This window comes from Poecilia latipinna, unplaced genomic scaffold (genome assembly GCF_001443285.1).
Source record: "Poecilia latipinna isolate Pla-1442-1.1 unplaced genomic scaffold, P_latipinna-1.0 Scaffold90, whole genome shotgun sequence".
Classification (NCBI taxonomy): Eukaryota; Metazoa; Chordata; class Actinopteri; order Cyprinodontiformes; family Poeciliidae; genus Poecilia; species Poecilia latipinna.
Window position 1 is genome coordinate 352,989 of NW_015112706.1, and position 27,668 is coordinate 380,656.

Here is a 27,668-nt window from a genome sequence, read left to right on the forward strand (position 1 = left end):
CATTTGGCAAAATATAATGTTTATTTTACAAGTGGTGACTACAATGTAAAAAAACAAATTTAAAATCTGTATTTGTACAGATTTTTTATTTTACAGAGTACGCTATTTTAATAAACTAAAACATTTTGAACTGTTTTGCTGAGGAAATGTTCTATACAAATAAAGTTGGCCTACTAAGCTAATGACTACTGGAGATAAGCACCACCTACAAACTACTTTTGCTTAATTTATTCTATAAATTATTGTGGCCGAATGTGAAAAAGTTAAAGGCTTTATGATTATATCTGCAAAGTGATGCCTTTTTGTCTGGCAGTTGTAGTCAAGCCCAAATGTGTAAAAAGTAAATTCCCACCACAATCATCTCTTTGAAACAACTGATCCTAAAATGAGGGGTAAGAAGATGCGTCAGATCTGGATGGACTTGTTTCTGTGTGTTTTATGGAGTCTGTGGTTGGTGGTCGGTAAATTTCTGCTGAGTAGTGCAAGACAGAGCAGCAAATGTGGGTTCAAATAGCTTCCAACAGGGTTTTCTGCTCCTGCTAATGGAGTGGGAGGGACGTAGGAGGAGTGAATAATGGGCAACGCACGAGGAGGGCAAAAATAAGAAAGCAAGGGATGATCATAACCATATGGAGAGGGGTGTTTGCTGAGAGGGAAAGACTGAGCAACAGCAGAAAGAAAGGGAGGGCGACAAAAAGAAAAAAGATTGAATTTGAAGAAAGATGGTGTATTGTCAGAGGATAAAGGCGTTTATAAGCTAAGGTCCGACCAGACGTGAGAGGACTTGTCTGAGGAAAGCAGTGTTTTCCTTTGCAAACAATAGCAAAGAGTCAGGAAGGGGCAGAAAACAGACAGGAGGCAGAAGAAGGAAGTAGTTTGCTGTTTCACGCGCTGATGGTGTAGCTGAGCCCCTCACAAGAATGCTCCTGGCTCTGCCTGCCATCTGGAATGTCGAGTCACTTCCTCTGTCTGTCCTGCGCTTTAACAGGGTCGTCCTCTGTGTCTCTGCTCCCACCCTCTGCTCTGACAGCAGCCTGAAGAAGACCACACCACTTCGGAAAGGACTCTCCTCGCAGCAGCTCTGAAAGTCAGACCCCTGGACCAGCCCACAACCTTCCAGACTCACTCTTAATGGAACCAGGACTTGTGCAGAGGAGACTGCAGCCATCAGCTGAACGTATAGCGAGGGAGTTTCTTTTCCCTTATATGGCAGCAGAGCTGGGAAGTCATTTGAATTAGTCTGGTTTCTGTCTGGTTTTAATGCTGACTGACTTCCATCTGGTGGATGTGTGTGTGGGTGGCGTGTGTGCAGCTTAATTTGTTTGTTTTGCCATTCTTAGTTCTTCTTTTCCAGTTGTTTGCATGCAGGGCTTTTGTTTTGGGACAAGAAGGAGGGCTTGTGTTTGTGGTTTAGCTCGAGGCAACGTCACCGCTTCAGGAGTGGCTGCTTCATTCAGACTTCTTCTCTTCCTTGCTCAACTGTGATGGTCTGTGTTTGTTGGATCAACACACGACGCATACACACACCTGGGTGGAGCAGCTCACAACTTAAATCAGAAACTGGGGCTTTGTAGAGAAGGACACTACCAGGATGGAGGACTGCAGCTTTCGCTGAGAAGTGGAGGGCGTGTTGGAGCGGAATAACCTGGAGATTTAATTTTTTCACATCTGCTTCCTTCAGACCAACAGGATGGGTGACCCAGAAGCAACCAGGAAGGACCCAGGAAGTGCTACAATCATGGGGAGGCTTTAAATACTCAAGCAGACCACAGCGGTTTTCTGATGCTGCTGACTTGCAAGAGAGACCTCTGGTGCGATGAAATCTCTGCAAGCCTAAGGCAGCTGGAAATGCAACCTCTGCGGCGGCGTTCATAACCTCATGTGGATTATTCTCCTGAGCATTTCTCTCCTCATCGATCGCCATGGCTTCAGCATCATGGTACCATCGTGACATCAGCCGTGTGAGAGCGGAGGACTTGCTGGCGCGGGCGGGGAGGGATGGCAGCTACCTGGTGAGAGACAGTGAGTCAGTGCCAGGAGCCTATGCATTGTGCCTGCTGTGAGTATAAACACACGCTTAACGGGTCCGACACACAGTCTGTTCGAAACTGTTATAATAAACTCATAAAGAAAGTCTAGTTTATGGAAACTCATATCTAATTGTCCAACTTTGTAAAAAAAAAAAAAAAAAAAAAACTAAATTTTACTCAATGTAGTTTATGTGGAAATATGCATATTTGTAAATTTAATGTAACATGTCCATCATCTTTTGCCACCGGGCTCCAAAGAAGTCATCAAGTCAGACGGTTCTGTCCTGAGCCATTAACTTCAGCAAATCAAACCCAAACGTATGACTACTTGTTTCCCCTATTTAACCCCCCTTTTCAATTCTTGGGCCCCTAAAAGTGGGCTGGAGCTCCGGCAACCACACTACGCTGCCTGCTTCATCGGGCTGAAGCCAGAAACATTCCTGAGAGCTGAGCCTGGCTGCTTCCAGCGCAGCCTCTTTCCTTTCATTCTTTTCTTGGTATATCATCCTCTCTTCTAATGTCCTCCACCACTGCAGCTATAATTTACATTTGTCAAACTTTATTCTTATGTTCTGGCTGCTAAACGTGACATTTTCCTCTGTTTTCACGTTAAATTATTACAAGTCACTGTCCTGCAAAACTGCATAACACATTTGTTAGAAAATGTTAACATCTGTCCCCTATTTTCACGCTTAAATCTTTCAGATCAAATGTTCAGAACAAATGTGATATCATACAAAAATGCATATTTCAAATGGTGATTTCATTTATTTTGACAAAAAGCTTGCTTACCAACCTGAGTTATGATTCATTTCAATCATTGTTTTTGTAGAGTTAACTTTAACCTCACCTGAAGTTGATTTCTGCTAACCAACAAATCACTAGAATAGAATCCAGCTGATGAAGTAGGCGATAAATTTTCAAAAAGTGCTAAATACAGTCAAGTACAGATGAGAAACGATGTCTCTGACATGAATCAGTCTGGATAGAGGCACTAAGCCTTTTCTAAGGCAATGAGACGTTTTTCAACAAGCGGAGAAAACAGAGGACAGATGTGAGTCTCTAAATGACTCCAAGAGCAAAGAATCATCCACAAGATAGAAAAGAAAAACAGAGTAACATTTAAAGCAGTTTCATCACTCTCCTCAGTCAGAGTTCTTGATTTAACTATAAAAAAAAGAGTCTCAACTTTACCATGCCATTTATGCTATGAAAAAACTCCATTGTGACTAATTTGACACAATTCTGCAGAAAGACTTGGTCAAACTCCACAGTGACATGAAAAACTCTTTCGCAGTTATCACAAACACTTACTGACATTTCTTTTCACCAAACGTGGCACAACTAGCTGACAGGTTAAGGAGACAAATGTATTTTCACATATGGTTAAAATGACTGCGCAGTTTTTTTTTCCTGTGGAAAATAAAACCATCAGATTTTTTAATGTTTTTTGAGTATCTGCAGCATACCAGAAAAAAAAAAATCTGTTTTTCACAACTCCGTACACATCGGTGCTCCTAGATCTGTGTTGCATTCAGTCAAGTTACAAACAAAAGTTCAATGTAGTCTAGATTTTAAGTGGCCACAAACTTTTTCTTAATTATGAAGCAGACGAAAAAGGATAAATGGATTTAAATGTGTTTATAAAACAGATAAAAATATGAAAAGGTGAATGTTTATTTGCAATCAGCTCTCCTGAGTCATTGCTTCTTTACACCAGATTTGAAGCAATTCCAGTTGCAGTTGTGTTTGCTTATGTCTCTAACATAAGCAAACACAACATAAGGGGGTGAAGTGAGTCACTTCACCCCCTTGTTATTGTGGGGTTGGGGGAGCAGAAGTAGCTCAAGCTTATCCAGGATTTTCTTTTACAGTTTTCCATGTTCCACTAATCTGAAACAAACTTTCAGAAAACTGCAAAACCGCCAAAACACTGAGTTCCTTTCAATCAAGGCTAAAACTGCTTCAAGCCGCTTTTGATTCATAATAACTGGTCATTTCAGTCATTTCCAAAATATTAAATCAGTTATGATTGAATAGTTGCTCATTACTTAAGGAGTCTTTTTCTAACGTTTAGTAAGAGACTGGTTTTGTTGTTGAACTAGTTGATTTGCATTTTTAATTTTGTTTGTGTTTTAAGGAATACCATTATGTCTTTTTTTATAATGTTTGCAAAGGATTTTTATTGTAATGTTTGGTGTGGATCCCCAGAAAGAGGATCCTTAAATAAACACATTTACTTTTTTTTATCATTTGAGTATTTCCTTAGACAGCTACTTTTTACTTTTACTTGAGTAAAAACATGTTGAAAAATTGCTACTTTTAGCTGAGAACATTTTTTGGTGAATAATATTTAATCGGAAAGCTATATAAGGCATCTAGACCAAAAAGTTTACTTATTATACGTATGTTTAAAGGATATAAAATTTGTTTAAACTTCCCCATGACTTCCTCCCTGACCTGCTGTGTTCCTTAAACTTCAACATCCTGTTGAAGATAAATGCTGCTCTCTAATAAAGATCTGAGGCTTTCACAGAATAGTGTTAAACTACATACTGGTTGCACTGGATTTTTATTTAAGGTCATGATGGAAAAGATACTCTTCCAATTGACAATCAAGAGCTACTTTGCGTTGGTTAGTCACATAAAGTTGAGGTCACACTACTACCTAATGAATGCCAGACTCATTTTTTCTTTGAGTGTTTGCTTTTTGTTGATAACGCTGCTTTTTGTCTTCCAAACAGGTTTCAATGTCACGTTCACACGTATCGTATTCTTCCTGACCCGGATGGTCTTCTGGCAGTTCAGGTAAAAATATCACTGCCTTGCTAAAAAAAATAGAGCTTTCGCAAACAAACACTAGTAAAAAAGAAAACCACACAAGATGCCTGAAGCCTTGATACAGTTTGAACAGCTAGACAGAAACCCCTCTGGTCAGATGGAGTTAGAAAACATCGGACAATGGTTTGTTATTCCACGTTGCACCGAGAACAGGAGCGTGTTTGTGTTTCTCCTCTCTGCAGACTCTGCAGCCACTTTGTTGTTTGAATGGCATCCCTGCCATGTGGCTGGATGCTTGCAGAATGAGCCCAGAAGCACAGAGGAGAAATTGTTGTCATGTCTCGGAGAATCCTACCCACTCACTAATTCACTGACCAACGGGTGTGTGTGTTTGTTTGTTTGTTTGTTTGCTGCACACATCTACGGAGGAGTCTGCAATTGAATCTAAAGGGATGTGAGGCTGTTTGAAAAGGTGTGAACTAGTTTATTGAAATCTAAAACAAGCAACAGGAGCACATAAAGTGAACATAAATACATATATAATCTTTTTCTTTCACAGTTTTTGAAAGAGCAGTTTAATGCTAATTATCTGGCAGCAGCTTTTAAGGCTTTGACTTGGAAAACTTCTCCTCTTTCCAATGAGGACATTTAGCTCTGTTGCTATTTCAGTTGTTTTTTCCACTGCCATCGGTACAAACCTCCAGTATGTGTTTTCCCCCAGACTGGATTTGCTCCACTAACTCACAAGTCGCATGCTCGCCCTTTTTTGTTTTTCCAAGAAGGACGAGGAGATATTTTTGGGGGCGCTGCCTCGTATGCTATTCATTTCTTTTAAATGACTTTTCAAGAGATATTTGTGGTTTAAAAAAAAAAAATACTATTTAAAGGGTTTTTGGCAGAAGGATCAAGCAGCCAAAGCCAAAAAACTGGTTTCTCTCACCACAAAATGAAAGTGAAAAAAAATATATAAATAGAAGGCACAGGAAGGAGCTGTTCGCTCTGCAGTACCACGCTAAGCTGGGCCATGTGAACGGTAGCTGTGTGAGCATGTAATCTTATTTTCTGTCTCTTTTAATGTATCAAATTTGATTAAAGGGAAGTTTGGTTGCTGTGAGAACTCTTTAATGTTTCTCAGAGATAGGCATTTATTTTTAGACAGCTTTTTTTACATGCTCAATTAACAACCAATGATGTCACCACTTATCACCCCTTATCACTTGTGTGTGTTTCCTGTCATTTTATGCCATTTATTTAAAAAAAAAAAATGAAAGTGACTTATCTAAAACTGTAACAGTACGCTTTGCTGCTATTTACTGTAAACTTAATGAAAGCTTGTGTGCAGTTTCCAGTTTTCAGATGCATAAAAGACAATGTAATATGTTTATAGTACGTGCAATAAATCTGTTGTGTCTGTATGCAGACAACACAAGGCGTGCAGGTGAACTGTTTTCGGACACTGGAGGACTTGGTGTTGGGATACCAGCAGCCCCACAAAGGCCTAGTCATCCCTCTTCTCTACGCTGTTCCTCATGACACAGACACAGGGGATGAGAGCTCAGGTGGGTCACAAGCTGTCATCATTTAAAAACATCTTGGACTTAAGCTGTTTCTTAAATCCACAGTTTCTGAAATTTCAAACTGCAAATGCTCTGTAAGACGTCTAAATCTTCATGACCTTATCCCTGATCTTTTTGCTGTGTTTCTTGGTTTTTGTGTTAATGATGCTGTTTTTCCACTTGTACGCCATTTACTAAAAACACACTGCAAAAACACAAATCATTTTGGTAGAGTTTCTCTTGCAACTATAATATTGCACTTGAAATAAGACAAAACTAACTTACTGTATAAGTAACTTTTCAGCAAGATATAGGAGCTTCATTTGAGTAAATAATTCCTTAATATTGATGAAAAGTGGTATTTCCGCTGGAAGATCATTTCACTTATAACATGGGAAAAAAAATCTTGTGGTATTTTATTTGTACTAGAAACTAGACCAAAAATACTTGATATGATTTATATGTTGTTTTGCAGCATACTGGATCTTGTTGAGTGTTATGAGTATAAAGATGGCTGAATTCAAATTAATGCCACTGTTTAGATTTTATTTATAATAAAACCATGCATAATTATCCCTCCACTTCCCAGTAATGTGTCACTTTGTGTTGGTCTGTCACAAAAAAAATCCTCAGATTTTGAAATTGAATGTTCCAGAGATGGATGGATGTGAAAAAGTGAAACTAGTGTGGATACTTTTGCATGTTGCCTCTGTATTTTTATTCAGAATTAAACATTTTTTTAAATTCTTCTAACAATATTCAGTTAAATTTATCTTTCATATTTATACACAGACGATGAGAAGCCGTCTCCAGTCCAAGCCCCGGTCAACACAGTGTCACTCGTGGGAACACCAACCAAACCAGCCACTCATGCCTTGTTCCTGGAGAAGCTGCTCGAGATGAACACGTCTAAGTAAATCATTTCTGACCTAAGATGAAGTTTGTATTCTTAACCATATTAAAACTTTGTATACACTTCCATTCATTTTAAACAACCATGCACACACTCATACCTAAAGTCAATATAGAAAAACTAATTAACCTAACAGCTGAAATATATTTCAGTTTCTTATTTTTCCCCATTTTTCGTCTATGAAAAACCCATCATTACGAAAACAAATGGCATCAGAACATATTATGGAAGCTATAAAGCCCCAGTGACAGAGTATAAAATTAAATCACATGAAAGAGACATTTGCAGAAGAGAAGTCCAGGAACAGCTAACTAGTTACTATTAGTTGTGTAGTAACCAGTTACATTTACTTGAGTAACTTTTTTGACAAAAAAAAAGTACATTTAGAAGTATTTTTACTACTGTTAAGCTAAAAGTTATATGTTTGGGCTGAGAGGAAGCCGGGGTAGCCGGTGAGAACTCATTCATGCACAAGGAAAAAATGCATAAACTCCAAGTTGAGATTTGAACCCATGACTTTTTGCTGCAAAAACAACAATACTGCACTCCTTAAGTTCCTTCTACAACCTTGCACTTCCTGGACAATCCCTTTTAAAATCAACTTGTAGGATTTAACTTCTTCTGATTAATTAGTTTATATTTGGTGACCACTAATACTTCTGTCTGAAAGTACTTTTAACTAATAGATAAAACCAATTGGGTATGGTACACACACCAAGGCTTGATTAACCTCGGCCAATGATGTCTAGGAAAAATGGCTTAAACACTATAAGACTGCAAGATTCACTACTAATGATATTAGAAACTCTGTTCTGTGTAAGTGTTACCTTGCTAAATACACTAAACAAAAGGATATGGGCTCTTGAGTGACATGTCTGCCCATTGGGGAAAGGCACAAAGTACCAGACTTTGATCCCAATAAAGCTGATTTTTCTCCAGAATGTCATAGGATATACCAAAAAAGTCCCTAAATAGGTGATATATAAAATAGGTCACAGTGGTGCTGACATACTTTTCTAAATGAGCACTCATGGCTTCCCCACATTGTTTGTATTGAATCTGTCTTTAGCTGAGAGCACAACCACAAACCCCGACCTATTAACGTTTCTGCATCGATGGATTACATTTACAGCCAACTAGACCACTGAATGGTCAGATAAAGAGTCACCATGAAAACAGAACGGAAAACAACTCAAAGCTCACGGCCATGAGTCAGTTTTTGATGATCTACTCATAATGTGTGACGATGGGAGTAAAGTAAAATCTTGTTAAAGTAAAACAGAACAAATATAATTTTAGATTCATGTAGATTTCTTTTTCACTGAATTTTTTTTTAACTCAATAAATAATTTAAATAAAAATTATGACAAAAAATAAGCACACACTGTTTAAAAAATATATGTAACCTTAGTTTATTTTCCCCCCACTTGATTTCAGTAAATTTTTTAAGTTTCCTTTAAATAGTTTGCTGGGATTCTGGCCCATTTCTCCTGACAGAACCACTGTAACTTAGTCAAATTTGAAGCCTGATTGCTCACACATGCTTTTTTTTAAGGACTTTCTGATAAATACTCCAAAACACTGACTTTGTTGCAGCAAAACACCTCCACACCATGATGCTGCCACCACCATACTTCACAGCTGTAGTGATGGTCTTTGACCCTGTGTGCATTTTGCAAACTGAACTCTTGGTTTTTTGTGTTGCTTCAGGAGAAACAGCTTCTTTATCAGTGATTAGCTTTCAGTCCATGTCTTTACAGAACTATTCTTATACTGACATTGTTTTGTTTGTTTTTTTTTTTTTTTCCCATGGGATCGCGCCGCAAAGCAATGTGTTTTGAGGTTTAGATCTAAAGTTGTACCGCAAATTAACTCAAATGTTGTGAATTAACCCATCAGCAGCTTACAAAGCCGCAATATTAACTTCTGGTATAACATTATGGTATAGTAATGTTATAACTTTGAGAATGACTAACAAAGATAATCAACTAGAAATAATTTATATTAATTTTAAATTAACTAACACAGCAAACGTTTAGTCTGATTTAATGTCAGGTAGTGAAAAAAAATGGATATATATATGTATATAATTTCAGTTATATAAATGTTCTAGCCTTGTTAAAATCTAAAATAAAGTGCACAAAACCACATGACAGATTTCCACTAAGTCATTATTTTATAAACCAACATTTGTAAACTTCAAATGAGTACAATAAACCCTAGAACTTAAAAGCAGTTTCACTTCCTTCTCACCAAATCATTAAAATTTTACTCGAATCACATTATAGAAGGAAGTTAGCTTGCACAGCATTCTGTTTTACTTTTATCAGTTTTTATAGATGCCTGCACCTGCTGGCAATCAAGCATAGCAGCTTTAGTGGCCTGTTCCAAGTGACTGTTCAGGTCCTATTAATAAACAGCGCTGTTCTGCTTAACTACCCACAAGTTTCAGAAAGTGTTTTTCTTTCTCTGCTCCGGCAACATCTAACTTCCACTCCAGCAGCAGTAATAGTCAGGGGACCAAAACAATGGGGGTCACTAATGTTATCTGTGTTTTATTTTATGTTTTTCACAGTATTGCAGGTGAAGTGATCGGCCTGCTCAATGACTACCTCTTCAGTGATTTGCCCCTGGACATCGAGAATGTGCATAAAGGGGGAACAACTTTATATCACCTCAAGCGCACTTTGGCTACAGCCTGCCAAGGCCTCAACAGGTTAGCAACAAACAATGGATGCAGTTTGAAAGATTTTTGTTTTTAACAAAAACAAGTTAATTTTATATGGATTTTATTCGATAGTGTGAAGTAGAAGGAAAATATTACTTGGTTTTCAGAATGTAAGAAAAAACATATTTGTATTCATCTCCCCTGGTCAGCACTTATTAAAACCAACTTTTGATTCAAATTCAGCTGGAAGTGTTCTGGGATTTGTCTATACCAGCTTTGCAGACTGAAGATTTTGCAAATCAGTTTGATTTAGGTCTGGACTTTGACTATCTGCATTTCCTCTCCAGATACTATTGGCCGCTTAGTAGCTTTTCTGATTAATACTTCTCCAGATAATTTTAGGTGAAGAGCCATTTACTTTATTTTTCAAATGTGTTTTTCCTTCCACTTCACAATTAAGCTCTACTTTCTATTGGTCTGTCACATAAAATGCCAATTATATTAAACATTTTTTACTGTAACATGACAAAATCTGTAAAAAGTCAAGAGATATTCAAACTTTGTATATTAGCTAATTTTCATTACAGTTTTGATTGAATTTTATATGTTGAATGATGACAATAAGATTAAGATATGCCTTTATTGCTTTTACAGTGAGATTGATCTTACTCTTTCGAGTCTGGAAACCTTGGCTAAAGTCTTCGACCATCCCAGCTGCTCTTTAACTCCTAGCAAGGCACAGGTACCAAAATAAACCATGAACTGCACTTGGAAACGTATCACTGTAGTTTGCGGAGTCATACACAAACTCATCATGGCTTTTATCTTGTGTTTTGGGAACAAGGGTCCAGAGAAGGAGATTGACAGCTTGTTGTGTAAAATCTCAGCTTTGATCAGCCTCCTTTCTTCGTTGGAGAAAAAGGTGTGTTCACAGAGTTAATAAACTAAAAAAAATGTTGAAATCAATACATTGTGCTTACAAATTGCTATTAGGAATAAAGCAACAGCTATCGTTCATCTTTAGTGATGGTATGAAGTTCGTATCTGATTATGCAGCTAGACAAAAGAGGAATAAACATTTCTTGCTTGTGATGCAAGTATAACAGTGGTTTATTTTTCCACATCTAGGTTTTGCAAGCATTACAAGATGCTGTGACCAACCACAACCTGGCAGTGCAGCCCAGCCAACCGCCTCCTAATCCAGCACCTACCATTGTAACACCTGCAAAGAACAACACCAGGCAGCTGTCTGTCCACTCCTTTCAGGTGAATCTGTCTTAAAAAGAAGCCTCTTGTTACATTTAGCCATATTTATTTATTTTTTTTTACATCAAAACAACTACAACTTACCAATCGGTTAGGATTTCAGATGGAAAACAGCAGCAATGTTCTTTCAAGAAAGTGCACTCAGTAATAAACCACCAGCAGGTTAAACTATTCGCAGATTTTTCTCTGAAACGCGACTCTAAATTCCATAAAACTAAGTTATTTGAAAGGGAATTTAGTTTTTGGAAGCTGAAGAAACTAGGCGCAAAACTATCTTACACGCTATTGGCTGGTGTTCGTATAGTAGCCAATCCTGGAGCGCCATTAATTTTCCTTGGCGCTGATTGGCTGTACCCCGGAGCTCAGGAAGAGTGTGGATGTTAGCTTCTGAGGTAGTGCTAAGACGGTTTCTATTGTACGTTTTAATAAATATCAAGCTATGTATTAACTATTAAAATAGGTAGCTAAAGTATTTTTAGAGGGATTCTCAAGTATTTGCTGATTTCGTCTATTCGCGTATGCTTGCTATCCATAACCGTCGTGAATATCGGAGGCCCATTGCGCTGCTTTCAATCAAAAACCCAAGAGGTTCATCTCAGTTTCTGCATGCCTCAGTCATTTCTGAGTAATTTGGAAAAATAAGTGGGCAAATATAGCTTGCTTAAAAGGAGAGGAAAAAGCCACGTCTATATAGAAATTTCAGAAAATTCTACAAATGTTTATCTCTCTTTCTGGTATTTATAAGAGAGAAATTTTTTTGGTAATCTTGAATTATGTAAAGTTGGAAAGGTTTACCCAATTTAATGGCAGACAGTGGAGAAAGAAGTTTGTTCATTTTACAATAGAGTATGTTAAATTTCTGGTTTCACTTGTATGCTTGATGTCTTAAAAAGAGAATAATCAAGGTGAGAAAATGACCCAGTCAAAGTCTGGACCTCAATCTGATGGAAATGCTTCATTCAAAAGAGTTGAGACTCTAAAAAGCTGTTATATCACTAATTAAATGTAATCATTTTTAGGATCACACAAAATAAGAACAATGACAGATGACTGATGTTTCCAGGTGAAGATGGTGAGGTACGGCAGACAAATTGTCTCTGTGGATGTGGACACAGGAGTCCTGCTGTTTGACAGGAAGTCGAGCTCATTTGGTATCGAGAAAGTCTCGCATAACAGAAGTAAGAAAATGCTTCTTTTTAGAGCTTGTAGCATTTCTTTTACATTTCATATGCCATTATCTTTGCTTATTTTTAGCATTAGATGGTTAATAGTGCTTAAAGGGAGAGTACACATGCTCAGATTTTACTGCGCACCTCCATGTAGGGTCGATTTTTCACTTGTAAATTTATAAGTAAAATCAAAATCAACTATAAACATGTTTGTTAGACTCGTTTATATTTGTACCAGTCTTTTAGAAGGATGCTCTTTAGCAATACTCTGCAGAATATGTAATATTTCCCCACATATCAGTTCTTCAGATTGTTAAGTTCCAAAATCACCCGGCCAAGATCCGAATGGTTGTTGACAGCTACCACAGCACACCGCGGGAGATGACATTTGAGAGTTCTCGGGTAAGGCAGGATGATAAGATTAACCTTTCAATTAAATGAGCTGCTTCCCTTACATGTTTTCGTTTCATCTCTGTCAGAAATGCGACTCGTTCTGCCAGCTCCTCCTGCTGATGAAGTCCAGGCACTCTCAGCTGGATGAACCTGATATGGTCTCTGTGTTTGTTGGCACCTGGAACATGGGTAATCACTTGTGTGCTGACACTGATTTTCACTGGCTTGTGAGAGAAAGCTCAGTCATAGCCAAACGTCCTGTTCTTTTGTCTGCAGGTGGTTCGCCTCCTCCTCGGACCTTGCAGTCGTGGGTGACCTGTTGTGGTTTGGGACACACTCCTGATGAGTCGACGGCTTTGCTTCCTCACGACATCTACGCATTAGGGACTCAGGAAAACCCTCAGGGGGAGAGAGAGTGGACAGAGCAAATCAAAGCAACTCTTCGCAGCTACACTCAAATCGACTTCAAACTAGTAATTATCTCCACACCTGGTTTATGAGTTGGTATTAAGCGTGCCATCTACTTCATTTTTTAAATAGCTGGTTACAAATGAAGTGAATACAGTTAAAACCACCCAATTTTAGGACACATTTTGTTTTTTCTTACTGTCTGACATGACTTTCAACTAAACTTTTTCTGTTTTTGGTAAGTTAGTTGCTAAACTGATGAGAGAATAAAGCTTTTACAATTCAAAAGTTTACATACTCACAATATTTGAATCAAACATATAAAACTGATTATTTTTTAGATTTTCATTATGTTATAATGTTATTCCCTCATCAAAAATATGTGATCACTTCCTGAAGACGGAGTTTCAGAAAGAAAATTAGTTTTTACAGAGACAGGTTCAATTTCAGGGCATTAAATTACAAAGTCAAATTTATTTTTAGTCATATTTAATATATAAAGCATTTTTGTAACCGAAGGTAACATAGTTACTTGATTGTTCTATAAAATGGCACTATGTATCTATAAATACTCCCCCTCTAAATGCAATCATAAATCTAGGTGTATTTTAAGGCGTTTCTAGATGTCAGATTTATCTGTGTAAACAACTGTGAACACAAACACCATGAGAATGTCTTTATACTGTTCAAGGCGGACATGGGTTCTGTGTCCCAGCTTTGCACCTCCAAGATAAAAACAAAACATTTTGTGAAGATGCTATCCTAAACTTGTAAGAAATTGTCCATAGAAAAGTCCTGGGCTGAAAAGCCACGCAGAGAGGAAGAAGCCAGTGCACCAGAAGTAACATAAAAAGCCAGATTACAGTCTGCAAATGTCCTGCGGTCTGATGAAACTAAAATGGAAGTGCTTGACCATTCTGGTATGAGATGAGGAGGAAAAAAACACATTTATAACACCATCTAAACATGTATTTACAACATTTTGTAGCAGCAGCAGGCACTAGTGCACTTCACAAGATAAGACTTTAGCTGTTCAGTTGCCGTAGCAGCTAAATAAAATAGAATAAAGTGCACAGGAATAAATAGAAAACAGGTTTCACGAAATAAAAAGTCTGGCACTAATAAGAGTATAAATGCAGTACAGATAGTTTATGTACAGATGACATTACAGGATCTTCACAGTAGACAAGGACCATAAGCCCACTGCCAAATTAGCTTCAAAAGGGCTTAAGGTCAGCCAATAAAAGAGTAAATACTTTAGAGTAATCGTTGTAAGACACTGTTTGTGTTAGATAAAGGCAGCCTAAAACACTGACTCTGCTACGCCAACTGTGACAATGGACCAAACCTAAAAAAATATTGTGAGAAGTATGCACAGAAATAAACAGAAAATAGGCAAATAGCTAAATATTGTGAGAAAATAATATAAAGGATATGTATGGGAAATTTTTAATAAAAAGGCACATTTAAAAAAACCCTCATACATCATTTCTCTCATTCTTGTGGCATTTAAGACATAAGAATAATTTTGGTTGGAACAAAAACAGAATCAGCTTCTGCCAAAACAAAATGTTATGTATTTTTTCATACAGTATATGTTAATATCAGATGTCAGATGCATTTATCAGGTTGAAATATATTTCATACATATTTATGTATAAAAAAATAATATTTATGAAAAAATATTTCTCACATCGAAGATAAGATCACAGAATGCATAAAAACACAGAGCCTTAGAAAACAGATAAACAGTCGGTATGTCTTTTTATACTTGTAGAAAAATGTGTTGTAATGCAAACTCTTGTCCTCTAGGTGGCAGTGCAGTCCCTCTGGAATATGAGGCTGGCTGTGTTTGTAAATCCGGAGCACGAGAGTCGAGTCAGCCATGTGAACACAGCCAGTGTTAAAACTGGTCTTGGAAACACTCTGGGTAGGCTTTGTGCATTTTCTCTCCATCACACAAATCAAATGTGAAAAAACAGAAACATTTAAATTCAGGTTTGATTGTTTTTGTTGATTCAGGAAACAAGGGAGGAGTTGGAGTCTCTTTCCTCTTCAATGGGACATCTTTTGGGTTTGTGAACTGCCACCTGACCTCTGGAAGTGACAAAGTGTTAAGGTTCAGAAATCAAATGTTTTGGAGAAAGTTTACTTCACTTGATGTTTCTGTCGTTTATTTATGCATTTTTCTATATTATAACACCCAGGAGGAATCAGAGCTTCGTGGACATCCTCAGACTGCTTTCCCTGGGTGACAAACATCTCTCTGCCTTTGATATCAGCCTTCGTTTCACTCATCTCTTCTGGTGTGGAGACCTCAACTACAGGGTTGACCTGGACGTACAGGTCAGGCTGACTTATTACAACAAATATTGACATTCTCTAGTACATAAGAAAACAAAACCCAGATAGAGCAGAAACAATAAAACAGACGAAACATAAAAAAATCCCCCAGTTCATTAAAAGGAATCTGAACCAACAGTTTCGGATCCTTTTTAAGAAAATGTTCAAGGGAATATGGGATGCCTATTTACAGGCCTTTTTTCCTGACTCTGGAGAAAAGATGTATTGTAAAATACCTTTGAGAAAAGGTTGTACTATTTGCACTTGTAAATAACCCAAAACGTAATTTTTTTTTGCAGAAAAAACATCTGATGTCTGCAGACACACAGTAACTATAAAACATATTCATTCCGCTTAGATGTTTTAACAGTTTTATCTCTTTACCAATCAATCATTATCAACAAAATTTGGCTTTTTTGACACCATTTTGAGAAATAAAAAATATTTCTTTAATGCCAAAGTGAAAACTAATTGTTTCAAAAATAATTATTGATTAAATAAAAATATGTAAAGTAAAATAAGTACCTATTTCGCTATAGCTGTAGCTCTGTGTTTTGGTTCATCGTTTCCTGAAGCCGATAGTTCTCCTGCAGAAAGAAACTGAGCTTCAGGATTTCTCTATATTTTACTGCATTCATTTTACCCAAGTTTTGTTTTTTCAACAGTGCCTTTTTCATCTCTTTTAATTTTCATTTTGACAAAAATGCCTCGTTTTGTTAATCATGACTGACTAGTAAAACCAAAAAAACCCTTCATATTCTTTTCCTGGTGTCATCTTCAGCTGAAATGTTTTCTCACATAGAGTCTGAACTTCTTCTAAAAGGGGAACCAAAGTTTAAGTTTCAGTTTGGAAAAAAGACTTTCATTATGAGTTTAAACACAAATTATCTTTGATAATGATGTTTAAATACTTGACAGACCGTTTCAAGGAATTTTTCATGAATTTTTCAAACCAAACTTTTCTCCATTTAAAATATGATAACCTTTGATTATCCTTGATCTAAAACAAAGAAAGTGTGGTACACTGAATAACATCTATTTTACAGAGCAAAGAAAATGAGCTGAAACACAATAAATTATGTCATCTGAATAAAGTATCAGAAAGATTTTATATATTTAAAAATCACTCGCAGATTAGCCAGCGTGATGTATGAGGCTGGCTGTGTTTGTAGATCCGGAGCATGAGAGTCGCTCCGGATCTACAAAGCAACTTGTAAATCCGGAGCGAATTTACAAGTCGCTCCGGATCTACAAATCCGGAGCGACTTGTAAATCGCTCCGGAAGCAGGATATCCTGCACGTGCAGGATATACACTGGGAATATCCTGCATCTTCATGGTCCGTATCATCTGCAGGACATCCTCAAACATGTTTCCAAAAGAGAATTTGAGGAGCTCATGTTTGCAGACCAGCTGACCCGAGAAAGACAGAGAAGGAAAGCGTTTTTCAATTTCAGTGAGTTCCAAGCAAAACAGATTCAAAATGTCATTTTTATTTAGGTACAAATGTAAAGTATTTGACTTTTATTTCTTTGTTTTTGTTTTTCGTGATTAAGAGGAAGAGAAGATTGCATTTCCACCCACCTACCGGTATGAGAGAGGCTCCAGAGACTGCTACCTTTGGCAGAAGTACAAGACATCAGGAGTGAGTTTTTCCCAGTCAAATAAAAAGTGCACCACAAAAATTGATGGATAAAACAGATAAATAGGCATAAAAATATGTGTAACGATTGCTAGAACAGATGCAACAAATGTTTTGGAGGACTATTAGAAGAACTATTCTACAAAAGTAAAGCTATGAAATCTATTTTATTTAAGAATTTAGATGAATAGTATGCAGTCTGTGGTACCGTGAGCAAGAAAGATGGCTTAATGTGTAGAGTTTAGTTCCAAAATCCACAGATTGAAACTTATTAGGAAACTGTGATCTGAGAACAGGGATAAGCCACAGTAAGATGTCCCAGCAGCAGATAAGCTTCAAAAGCTCACTACAATGCCAAAACACCAGGAGCTTGAAAGAAGTGATTCTTGATCCCTGACCTTCGAATCAGTAAGCCAGAGTCCAGACGATTGAAGCACCACTGCTCCGTTCCAAGTATATACTTCTTAAGATCATTTATTTGTAACTTAATCCTATTTCAGGAATTTGTGGGGATAAGTGCCTGGGACAGCAGCTGCTCAGATCGCTAAAAATAGCCGGTTAACAATTAACTTTCTGTCTAAAAGAGGAATGCCTGTCGTGAACGGAACGAGGGCATCCTTCAGAGGACACACACACTCTCATATACATGTATATGTATATATGTGTGTGTGTGCTTACGTACACATAGACAATGCAATAGACATGCATCCACGTACTCCTCTGCGTCGTTCGCCTGTAAAGGCGTTGAAGCTGCAAAGCGTATGGCATTGAAGACAGAGAAGGCCATGTTGGTGTTTCTGTAATTCTGCATTCTTTGTCTCCAGGTGCGAGTTAATGTTCCATCATGGTGCGACCGGATTCTGTGGAAGTCCTACCCAGAAACGCACATCACCTGCACAGCATATGGTGAGAATGTGGTGGGGGATTTCTTGGAAAAATGAACTTTGGGAAAAACCTTTCAGATGGGTAAAACATGAATGTGAGCTGCAAAACGTTTACAAATGCTTAAATGTCGACATGGACGCAGGGTTTTATGAAGCAATGATAAAGCGTTTTAGATGCTTCCAGGTATTTCTTTTAAATTGTAAAAATGAAAGTAGCATGAGCAGCACGGATGATGTTCAACCTGGGCTGTGGTCCACGAATGCAGTGTCATTTCCTCAAATTCAGTCTTAACTTCTGTTTCTGCACAATTTTTCTTAAAGTAAAAAAGTTTGGGTTTTGAAATATGGTGACTTGCAAAAGTATTCGAACCCTTCAAAGTAACTCAAGCTCCATCAGATGGGAAAAAAGCATCTATACACATATTTTAAAATCTTTACAGCAAAAATACAATATTGTACTTAGTGTTTAGTTTCTAGTGCAGCTATGAACTTTCAAGTAACTTTTGAGCAAGATATAGGTATGTGTTTTAGTTTTGCCTTATTTCAAGCATTCTACAGTATTTGCACTAAAACCTTTACAAAAATACTTGGTAAGTTTTGGTGTTTTTGTAGCATATTGATAAATTCTGGCCTGTTTCCTGTGTTTGGGGGTCTTCATGATGTGGCTTGCTCTCTAATAAACCTCTGCGGTTTTCACAGAACAGCTGGATTTATAGCTGGATCAAATGACAGACAGGTGGACTCCATCTACTAATCGAATGTTTAAATTTTGAAGGTCATTGGTGGCCCTGGCTTTTCCTTTAGGTCCATCAGAATGAAGGGAGGCAAATTCAAAGACACACCTCATTCTTCGGACTGGAAGTTTGTGATTGTAGCATGAATTATGAAACATTTAAGGGATATTAAAAGTCTTTCAAGGCCCTCATGTACTTTATCATGCTGTCAACCACAACGCATATAAGGTGGTTTTGTAATAATAACAATAATCCTAAAAGACGCCTTTTGCTGTTACCAGGTTGCACTGATGACATCTTCACAAGTGACCATTCACCTGTTTTTGCCACTTTCCAAGTGGGAGTGACGTCTCCGTGCAGCAGATCAGGTGCCTCTGTAACTGTAAACCTTTGATTATAAATAGCTGGAATATGCTCTAACCGTTCTTCTTGTGTGTGTGTTTTTTAATTAAACAGATTCAAGCTCCAGTGTGGAGAGAGCCTTTATTGAGCTGGAAGAAATTGACACCATAGTAAAGACTGCAAGCAAGTCCAAGTTCTTCATCGAGTTTCATTCCTCATGCCTGGAAGGTGCAGAACGGTGTCAAAATGAGACTGCAAACCAAAGTGCAGCTCAGTTTCAGAAATTAACTCCTGAATTTACCTGCAGAGACACAACGATCCAGTGAGAATAATTTACAATGCTGTGATGTTCCTGGGTTTCTCAAACTGGGCTGGACCTGCAAACAGCTCCCGAAGGTCAGCAGCGGCTGCAGCCAACTGAAAGATGGTTAAAAAAACCCAAACATTTATAGTTTTTTTTTCTCTAACGTTATTTTTGTTTGGATCTGCTGAAGCTCATTCCAGTCGCGTCTGATCTGGAGTATCTCCAGGATCAGCACTTGCTGCTGTCTGTGAAGTCATGCGATGGATATGAATCTTACGGTAAGTCTGAAGCACATTCTGATAAAATAGCTAATCTGTGCCGTCACAAACATTGTATCCAAAAAACCCCCAGCAATAAGTCCGTTTTTGCACTTTGCTCTCATCACAGCAGTAAGTTCAGAGTGTTATGCTTTAATTTGATGAACAAGGCCTACAGCTTTGAGATAACTTGCCTCCGCACAAATAAATCTGCATAATTAATGGAGCTACACAGTGCTCATCGCTTAAACTTCATTTAAAAAGTCAATTTTGGTTCAAATATTTTCTTAGAAAGATCAACACATTCTTCAAAATATGAACTGCAAAGTCAATTACATCACAGTTAAATATCTCAGAAAAAGAAAAGATCCCAAAAACAATTCTCATTGAGACCTCTGCATTCGCCAACAGCTACAAAATGCTCAAGTTGTTTCAGGATTGAATGATGATGTTTTTAGAGCCATAAAATTAAGTTTTTCCAATTATTGATTTCTATTTTTCTATTTTCTCAGGCTTAAACATTACAGATCATCAAACACGTTAATAAATTAGACAAAGATAACTTGGTTAAATAGATTAGTTTATTTATTTCAAACGTTCACAATTCAAATACCATAATATATATTTTAGATTACTATTTGTTTAAAAAGGATGTTTGCAGAAGTATAAACTTATTTGATCCTGCCAGATTTCTTCAAGTAAATACAAATAATTTGAAATGATTAAATAAGCTATGCAAAACAGCCTGGCCTCATGAAGAAAAATAAATTAGCAGCTTTTTGAAGTTTAAAAAAATAAAATAACCATTTAAAAACTGCACTTTATGCTTACTCAGGTAAACACATAATTCAATCTGTAATATATTCAGTTTACAACCAGGAGCTTATATAGTTTGGAGTTTACTGAAATATTACATAGATAGATATACATTGTTTTACAACAGGGATGCATTAGCTGAATGTGTGTAACCAAATAACATTTCAGGAGAAATGAAGCTTTGTTTCCATGAGATGTGGGGTTACCAACAACAAATGTGTCCACATTAGGGAAAACAAAACACTTTTGGCTAGATTTTGACTAAAATGATTTCCGTAGGTGAATGTTGTGTTGCTCTGCGGTCGGTGATGGGCTCGTCGCAGAAATTTGAGACATTTTTGACTCATCGCGGTGAGGAGATGGGCTCCATACGAGGACGGGTCAGAGTTCACGTGCCCAAGGACAGGCGAGGCACGCGGAAGAAGATTTATGGTGGGTCAGCTTGAAACTCTTCTGTTGTGAATCTTTGCCTCGCTTGCACTATCACTTCCCGCTAAGCCTTCATCTCCACTGTCGCTGCGTTCTTCGACTCTTCAGTGAGCCTCACACTGCTTCCTCTATTTGGTTCCTCAATGATCCCCTGGCTTGGCTTTACACACTTGCTGGTATCTATCGACTGCTTCCTCTTTTGGCTCCTGACTGACTGGCCCTGACCAGATGCATCCTGACACACTGAAACAGGACATTTGGGTTTTAGGCCACCAGGTCAGGCACAACACACACAAACACAACTTTGCTGTTTGACTGCAAACAGTCTTTTGCATGCAAGGAACACACAGACTTAGAAGAAGTTTTGATGATTGCAGAATTAGGTTTTCATTTCTGTTAACTTTGCTTTTTCAGACTTGTTCTGTTTTGAGAAAGATGATAAAGGTCCTGGAAGGGGACACGTGCCTCATGCAGCAGCACGGATCACAGTAACTAGGTATGGATGTCTCGTTGTTTAAATGCCAATGCTGTAAATGAACAGCAAGGCTTCAATACTCAAATGTTCAAATTAATGGTAGCAGTGAAACAAATTGCATTTAATGTAATTTAAGAGTTCAACCTTTTTGAAACGGGCTGGTATCGTGTTTCCTGGATGTTAAAAGCAGCTGTAGTTTCATGTAAGCAATAAAAGAAGAGCAGAAATCTGCATTTGCAGGTCACATTAGTTTACCCAGAACATTTATTGTCCAGTGTTACTGAGTCATGTCATATGTTAGAAAGAAAGGACAGAGAAATTGAAATTAAAATATTGTTATTGGCACTGTATGAGTGGATGAATAAGTTAATTCTGTTTTTACTCAGAATTTCAGATTTCCCATTTCCAAATTTAAAAAATGAAAAGAAATAAAATTTGGAAGTTTTGTACCAATCTTGTCCTCATATTCCAATATGGCCGCCTTGCATATAATGCACTGTGAAAACAAATTTGTCCCTTGCAGATTATTCTGTTTCTTCTTCTTTTTGGATTTGTTTTATTTTTATCACACTGAAATGCTTCTGATCAAAAACACTTTATAAACTAACCTGATCACATGTGAAAATGTAATTCCCCCTTAAAATTGAACAACTTGTTCACTCTTTGTTGCAAAATGTGTTTTAATGAAACAAGACTGGAGAGATTGGAGGGACCTGCAGAAGGATAACTCAGTCAGATTTAAGTCTGTACTTTAACTAGGCCGCCTTTATGTAATTTGGATTATTATTCTCTTAGGTTCCACTTTATTATTGTCAGTCCAGAGAATATTTTACCAAAAGCACATTCTTTTCAGCAGGGATTTTCGTCTTGGACACTATTTTTGCCATTTATTCCTTAGTTTGTGACCTCTTTCAGCCTACTTCATGTCACCATGCAGGTTCTATTTAGGTGATGTCATGTCCAAAACCATTAAAGACAGGAAGGACAGGAAAAAACTAATTTATTGTCTTGGTTTTTCATATACAAGCTCCTTTAGTAGCAATGCTGCCCTGGTGCAAAAGTATTGTACTTACCTGTGTTACTAAGAGTAAGTTTGGTTCCCACTGTTTCTCTAACTTGAAACAGGAACATGATAAAGTTGATTTTTGTAATTTTCATGCAAGTTTCTGCTTTATTGTAAATGAAACCATTTTTTACCAACACTTCTTTGTTTTAAGACCTTTCTGAGGAAACAATGCGATTGTACAGCTTCTCTTTTTAGCAGTCGTGTTTAGTAGCGTTACATCACTACTGATTTGTCCACGTTTAGTCTGAAAATAAATCGGACAAACTTTTGACTGATTATTTAATTCTGCTACCACTAGAAACAGGGCTTGATTTATTACTGTGCAGCTAAAAATGTCTAGAATCCCATAACAATTTAATATTTTAGTACATGGAACTTTTTATTGGTGTTTTATTCAGTTCCTTTGTGTTTAGGAGGAATGTAAAATGTCAGTAAATCTTGGAAACAGCTGAATCTCCAGGACTGAAATGGCTTTTGTTTAGGTTCCAGTTGCTTAATGTGTGTTTTTAGCACAGCGGGTTAGTTTCAGAAGAAACATTTTTCTTCTTTAAAAAGCGGTCGTTCAGTTCCTGTTGTCGAAACCATCAAGAAACCGTTTCTAAAGAAAACCACCTGCTAAAGTCAAGATGCTTAGCAGTAGACTTTTGCTTTCACCATCGCCACAGAGAACTTACCAACTTCTGACAAATGCATTAAGAATCTAAAAATTTTGCAATATGGTCACTGAAGCTCTGATTTGATGGCACAATTGAAGGTATTCAGCCTGTTACCGTAGAAACAGAAACACAAAAGAAACAGGTTGAAATAGACGGCAAAAACACAAAATATTATCAAGTATTTTTATGTAGTTTCTAGTACAGATATATTAGTGAAAGATATTTTTATTAATCTTAAGGAATTGTTTGCTGAAAATAAGCTCTCACATTTAGACAAAAAATTACCGATAAGTTAGTTTTGTCTTATTTCAAGTGTTCAAAGACATTTGCACTAGAAACTAGACCAAAAATACTCCGTAAGGTTTTGTGTTTTTGCAGTAAAAGAAGGATGTAAATGTTTGGTTCTTGTGCTGAAAAATGTCCAAATGTGTAATTTTTTTTAGAACTTTCCTACCAAAAGATGGATTTACTCTGCATGCACAGATTAATGCAAACTTGCATTTTTTGAGTACTTTAACTCAGATTCAAGTCATTCTGAATAGTTGCAGTGAAACCTGATAAACGTTTTAATTCATTGTAGGCCGTCGGGAGTGCCTGCTAAGCCCACAGTGAGCAGCTACACCAACCCTGCCTACTTCATCTTTGAAGGTGTGTCAGTTCCACACAGGGTGGAGGAGGCCCTTCCTCAGCGAAGGGACCCCCAGGTCATCTGGTCTGGAAACGAGGCCCTGCAGCTCCCAAAAGTCTCAGGGCGGCAGGGCTTCGACAGGAGACCGTGTCACAGATCAGACTTCACAGAAATCGAAATCCCAGCCATCTTGTCCCAATGCAACCTAACCAAAGACCTTCATCCGTCCCAAACCAACTCGTCCTATCAGCTCTTCCCAGCCCAGAGCCAGTCTCCAGTGTCTCCTTCCTCAAGAAATGCTGTCCCTCAATTCCAGGAACAGTCTTCACAAATCAGAGAAAAATACCAAGGGAAGTTAAATGTTCATGACTCCATGCAGCCTGAAAGCAGCATGTGCATCAACCACTCTGAAATCATACACAAAAATGCCATAAGAGACAAACACCAGCTTCATCCAGGGAGGAGAAACGCCATGCACCACAAGTCCCCGTCCCTTCTGTCTTACACCCCCGCCTCTTTGACACATTGTCAGCACTCTGTTTCCTGGATCGTTGAGAAGCAACCTCCAACAGGAGACAACTCCCTCACCGCTTTGCAGATTGCCAAGTCCCTCAGCGAGGTCGACTTCTTCCCTTCAAAGGAGAGAGGCCCGTCCGCAGTCAGGCAGAGGGCGAGTTATGGAAACGGCCCGTCCATGCACGGGGACAGAGGCTGCGTCTGGGATAAAGAGGTGAAAAACCCAGACGTTTAGTGGTGCCACGTTTGATGACTCCTTGTTAAATTAAGTTTTTCTACTTAATCTGAATGCAGGTGTCTGTCCTGAAAGGTGCACCAGAAACTGTGCAGGAGCTTCTCAGTACTTTAGGTCTCCAAAAGTACACCCTGGGACTCAGCCTCAGTGGTTGGGATGATCTGGATTACTTCAGGTAAACGATTCTGCATCTTTTCACGTCTTGAGCTCCATTCTCCCATTTGAGTAGGAATTAGTTTCAGAAATTTTGATCCTAAATTTTTCTGGTGCTAATTCAACATTTTATCACTTTTTATTGAATTTCTGTTAAATTATGCATAATTTAACATGGTGCTTACCTTGCAAATATTCCTCAGACACATTAAAGAGTTCCCAAGTGACTGATGGATGGATATAACTTTTACTTGGGAAGGTTTTACTGTGTCTGTCAGAGAAACGTCTCTCAATCACTGTAGACAGTTTGCCTACAGCCTCCTTGCTCTCCATCGTGTTATCTCAGTGTTTCTCCACCGAGGAAGGAAACGATCACAGAGGAGGTTTTGTACCGAGGGTGAAGACACAACAAACTAAAGACTGTAATGGTTATAAAACAGGAGAGCCAGCCTGTGAAACAGTCATTAAAACAGATGAAAAATTGTTTAAAAAGCTTAATAAAACAAAAGAACTTTTTTTTCTTTTAACATTTACACTAGTTTAAATTTCGACTGAGTTTCCACAATGATTTTTCTTAAAATTATTATGTTGCATCATATTATTTTTTTGCCGTTTTGTGACATTTCTATTCTTAATGACTGGTATTTTTTAGTCCTAAAGGATTTTGAGGGAACCTTTTTTTTTATAGGAATAATTCAGACACAACAGTCTCTGAGTGCCTTCAGATAAAGTTTAGTTCACATAACAGATCAGAGAGAAGGTGGATTGTTTCAGGGCCAAAGAACAAGAAATCTGTGCAGGAAAGAAAACATTTTTGGTTTTTGGTACATTTTGTTTTAGATGTGTAATATTTTGATAGGTAAATTGTTCTCCTTTGTAGATTTAAGAAACTCCACAGTTGCAGTCAGGATGTAAGTTGACGTTTTTTTTAATTTCTTGACTCCTATTTGTCTCGTGCAGTGGGATCACAGAGGAGGATCTGTGTGCAGCAGGTGTAACAAACCCCTCACACCGGCGCAGGATCCTGGAAAACCTTCCCAGGAACTGGAACTGACAGAAAGCCGATGCTACAAAGTCCTGAACTGTCCGCTCTGAACCTGAACTGGAAAGACTTTCAGAACCGAACAGATCTCGCTCTGATCCGACGCGTCATGTTCGCTGGACACCAGTCGTCTTTTAATCTGCTCTATTAAAACTGTAACACAAAGTTAATTGTGCCAAAACAGAGAAGGAAACATAATGCACGAAGTACTTATTGCACATTATCTGTTGTTCATCTGGAGCTTAGATAACTGACCAAGAAGTGGAAGGAATTATAATGACATTAAAGCCTCTGTGAATTGGTATAAAATCATAACTCTCTTATTTTCTGCAGCTCATTTGAAGTCATTGTTTACCGTTTTCCACTATGTACTTTGTTTTTTACATTACTATTATTGAGCCACAGTGATCAGTGTTATAATAAATCAAAAGAGCATAAACTCCACCTTTATCTCCCTGGAAACCTCTCTAGAAACCATCCCATCTCTTTTTTACTGTTTACTCTGTCCTAATGTTGCTATCGAGTCACGTAATCAGTAGCTGCATCTACTGCGCATGTTTATAAAGTTGATAAAGCAACACTTGAACGCCACCAAGCAATAATGTGTGTCATCTCATGTATTCAAGCAACAGCCAGGAAGAGATATCTCCCATTTATGGCCTCTGGTTTCCATTTCAGAGCTCTACGAATGTCCTGCGTTATCCTGCTCATACGTTGTTTGATTACGCTGACTTGGTGATTTAGTGCTGCTAAGCCATGTGAGATTGACCAAATATGTCAATATTTAGAAGTCAATTAGGAGATTTAGACTGAGGTTTGGAGAAAATGACTGCAGTTTTTTTCCATGTGCACAATGATATAGCGGTGTCTTCTGTCAGAGTCCTCCAGATGTTGGTGTGGTGATGCTTCAGGAATGAGACTCTGCATGCATGACTTTGGTTGGACAGCAAAGTTTTATTTCAAACTGCAGCACAACCGAATGGTGAGGAAATCTTGGCCCAATCATAGTGAGTCCCCCCCGATCGCTAGCCAGCATCTCTTTTACAGGGTGCTGGTCAGCACAAAGTAAACGTTATCACATACCTACGTTCCAGTTGTAGGCATGTTTAGATGTTTGCAGTGGATCGTCTGCTACTGGAGTCCACAGATTAAACTTGTTTTTCAAACTCGGTGTCTTTTGGCGCGTCTGCTCCTCCCAAGTCTTTCCAAAAAAAAAAAGCCCTCCTGTACGATCAGACATTACAATATCCATGTCCACAACATCACCTTATGTTTTCCATCTCATCTCACTTCTGTGTAATAACAGACTGCAGCAGAGAAGATCCAGTTCCTAAAAATAACTCCTGAATATTGTCTGAGTCTGGCTGTGTTTTGTGTGTGCAGCATTCAGGGGATGTAGTTACTTATTAAGGCAGGACCAAACAACTCAGCTGACTGCAGGTCTGTGTCAGTGACCGCTAAGTCACTGACCAGCTAACCATGAGTGCATCATCATCATCATCATCATCACCTGTGGGAGTGTTGTAAAGTCTTGGCCAAGTTAGAATCAAACGAAGAAACGCGTGAAAAGACTTAAATCCTTTAAGAGTTCATTTGGATGTTTCTTCTTGATAAGTATGCACTGTTGTAGTTTATAAAAGATATAAAAAAGTGTGAAAGAACCACATGGTTTAGCTTTTTATGGTCAAGTTCTTTTCAAGTTTCAGTTTTTAAACGTTGAATTTTATCATTCATTATTTGAAATGGGAAGTTTGCTTATGCAACAACATAAACCACATTGGTAAACGCTAATATTTCACTGGACCACTTTCAGCTGTTGCATTGTTTTTATAAGCTTCTGTGATGTTGCATGATTTATTTCCATCCAGTTTTGCATTAATTTTTGTTGGAATTTCATAAAGTAACTTCATTTCAAAGCAGCTGTATGAGAAGAAAAGGTGAAGCTGTGAAAGAGTCAAGGTGA

The 27,668-nt window shown here is 37.9% G+C and overlaps 1 protein-coding gene across 1 annotated transcript; it reads left to right on the forward strand.

The window, feature by feature from the left end:
• Positions 1-638: 638 nt before the first annotated feature.
• On the forward strand, positions 639-26,298 carry inppl1b (inositol polyphosphate phosphatase-like 1b). The gene is made up of 27 exons (XM_015023870.1): positions 639-2,059; positions 4,775-4,838; positions 6,232-6,370; positions 7,160-7,280; positions 9,856-9,996; positions 10,603-10,690; positions 10,793-10,870; positions 11,077-11,214; positions 12,278-12,392; positions 12,685-12,785; positions 12,863-12,965; positions 13,053-13,249; positions 14,997-15,114; positions 15,207-15,303; positions 15,392-15,530; positions 16,883-16,982; positions 17,083-17,171; positions 17,993-18,074; positions 19,068-19,154; positions 19,243-19,356; positions 19,436-19,524; positions 19,623-19,710; positions 20,785-20,937; positions 21,349-21,430; positions 23,712-24,489; positions 24,570-24,685; positions 25,624-26,298. The coding sequence occupies exons 1-27, from the start codon at positions 1,923-1,925 to the stop codon at positions 25,715-25,717; spliced, it is 3,648 nt and encodes a 1,215-aa protein (XP_014879356.1). The 5' UTR covers positions 639-1,922; the 3' UTR covers positions 25,718-26,298.
• The last annotated feature ends 1,370 nt before the right edge of the window (positions 26,299-27,668 follow it).